This window comes from Sceloporus undulatus, unplaced genomic scaffold, assembly GCF_019175285.1.
Source record: "Sceloporus undulatus isolate JIND9_A2432 ecotype Alabama unplaced genomic scaffold, SceUnd_v1.1 scaffold_41066, whole genome shotgun sequence".
In the NCBI taxonomy this organism is placed as follows: domain Eukaryota; kingdom Metazoa; phylum Chordata; class Lepidosauria; order Squamata; family Phrynosomatidae; genus Sceloporus; species Sceloporus undulatus.
Window position 1 is genome coordinate 1 of NW_024843976.1, and position 1,066 is coordinate 1,066.

General features: G+C 43.7%; 1 protein-coding gene across 1 annotated transcript; it reads right to left on the reverse strand.

The window, feature by feature from the left end:
* Window positions 1-3: 3 nt before the first annotated feature.
* On the reverse strand, window positions 4-390 carry LOC121918818 (tropomyosin alpha-3 chain-like; the record flags this gene model as incomplete). The annotated part of the gene is made up of 1 exon (XM_042444801.1): window positions 4-390. A coding segment is annotated over exon 1 (384 nt), but the record flags the coding sequence as incomplete, so codon positions are not given.
* Window positions 391-1,066: the final 676 nt, after the last annotated feature.

The following is a 1,066-nucleotide window of genomic DNA, read 5'->3' on the forward strand; positions in this document are numbered from 1 at the left end:
AACTTTTTCATATTTTTGGTTAGCCTGTTCATTGATGTGATTGGTTTCATTGAGCTTGATCTCTGGCAGGTCCATCTTCTCTTCATGCTTCAGGGCTCTGTTCTCAATAGACTTCACGGTCCATTCACACTCATCTTCAGCTTTCTTGACTTTCTCCAACTTTTGCAAGGCTGCAGCAAGGTGCTCCTGGGCCTGGTCCAGCTCTTCCTCAACTAGTTGAATGTGCTGATTTAGGGATGCCACTTCTGCCTCAGCCTGTTTGCGGGCGCAGTGCTCGGCCTCGACCTCCCTCTCCAGCCTCTCAGCTCTCTCATCGGCCTTGTCGGCATGCTGCTGCAGCACCTGGATCTTGCACTTAGATGCCTCAGTGGTGATCACTCCAGCCATGGCCCATTCTCCTCCATTCAGCTGCGCCTCGCCTGCTGCCAAGTGGTTGCAGTGCAGACCATATCCATTTTGATTTTAATTCTGAATGTTCTTCTTACAGCTGTTTGAATTTCAGTAAAAGAAGAAGTAAATTCAGCATGCCCTTCTATAATTTCCTCATTTTTCCTTGCAGAATATCTTTGCTCAGACACCTCACAGCTCTGCCCCAGTTACAATGAGAATACTATACATGTTTAATTGGAAGTAATTGGATAAATCCCTATTTCAAAGAACTCATTTTGCACATTGGTTTGAAAATGCAAAAAATTAAGGATGTTCACTTAAAATGAAAAACAGAACCAATGTCTTCTTCCTCATAATCAGCGGTGACAATACTGCAAAAATCATAAGCCTATATGGGCACTTGTCTTTCCCAAATCCATGAGTATATGTAGATAATTGCCATTGCCTCTGAGGAAGAACAGCCAGGTACACGTAATAATAATAATAATAATAATAATAATAATAATTTATAGACCGCTATTCCGCAATGATCATAGCGATGTACAGTAAAATTGCAACACAATACAAAAAATTGCAAGGCCTCTCTCCCCCTCAAGATGGCGGTTGGAGGAGGGCTCTTTGTCTTCCAGGCCTGGCCTCTCTCCCCCTCAAGATGGCGGTTGGAGGAGGGCTCTTT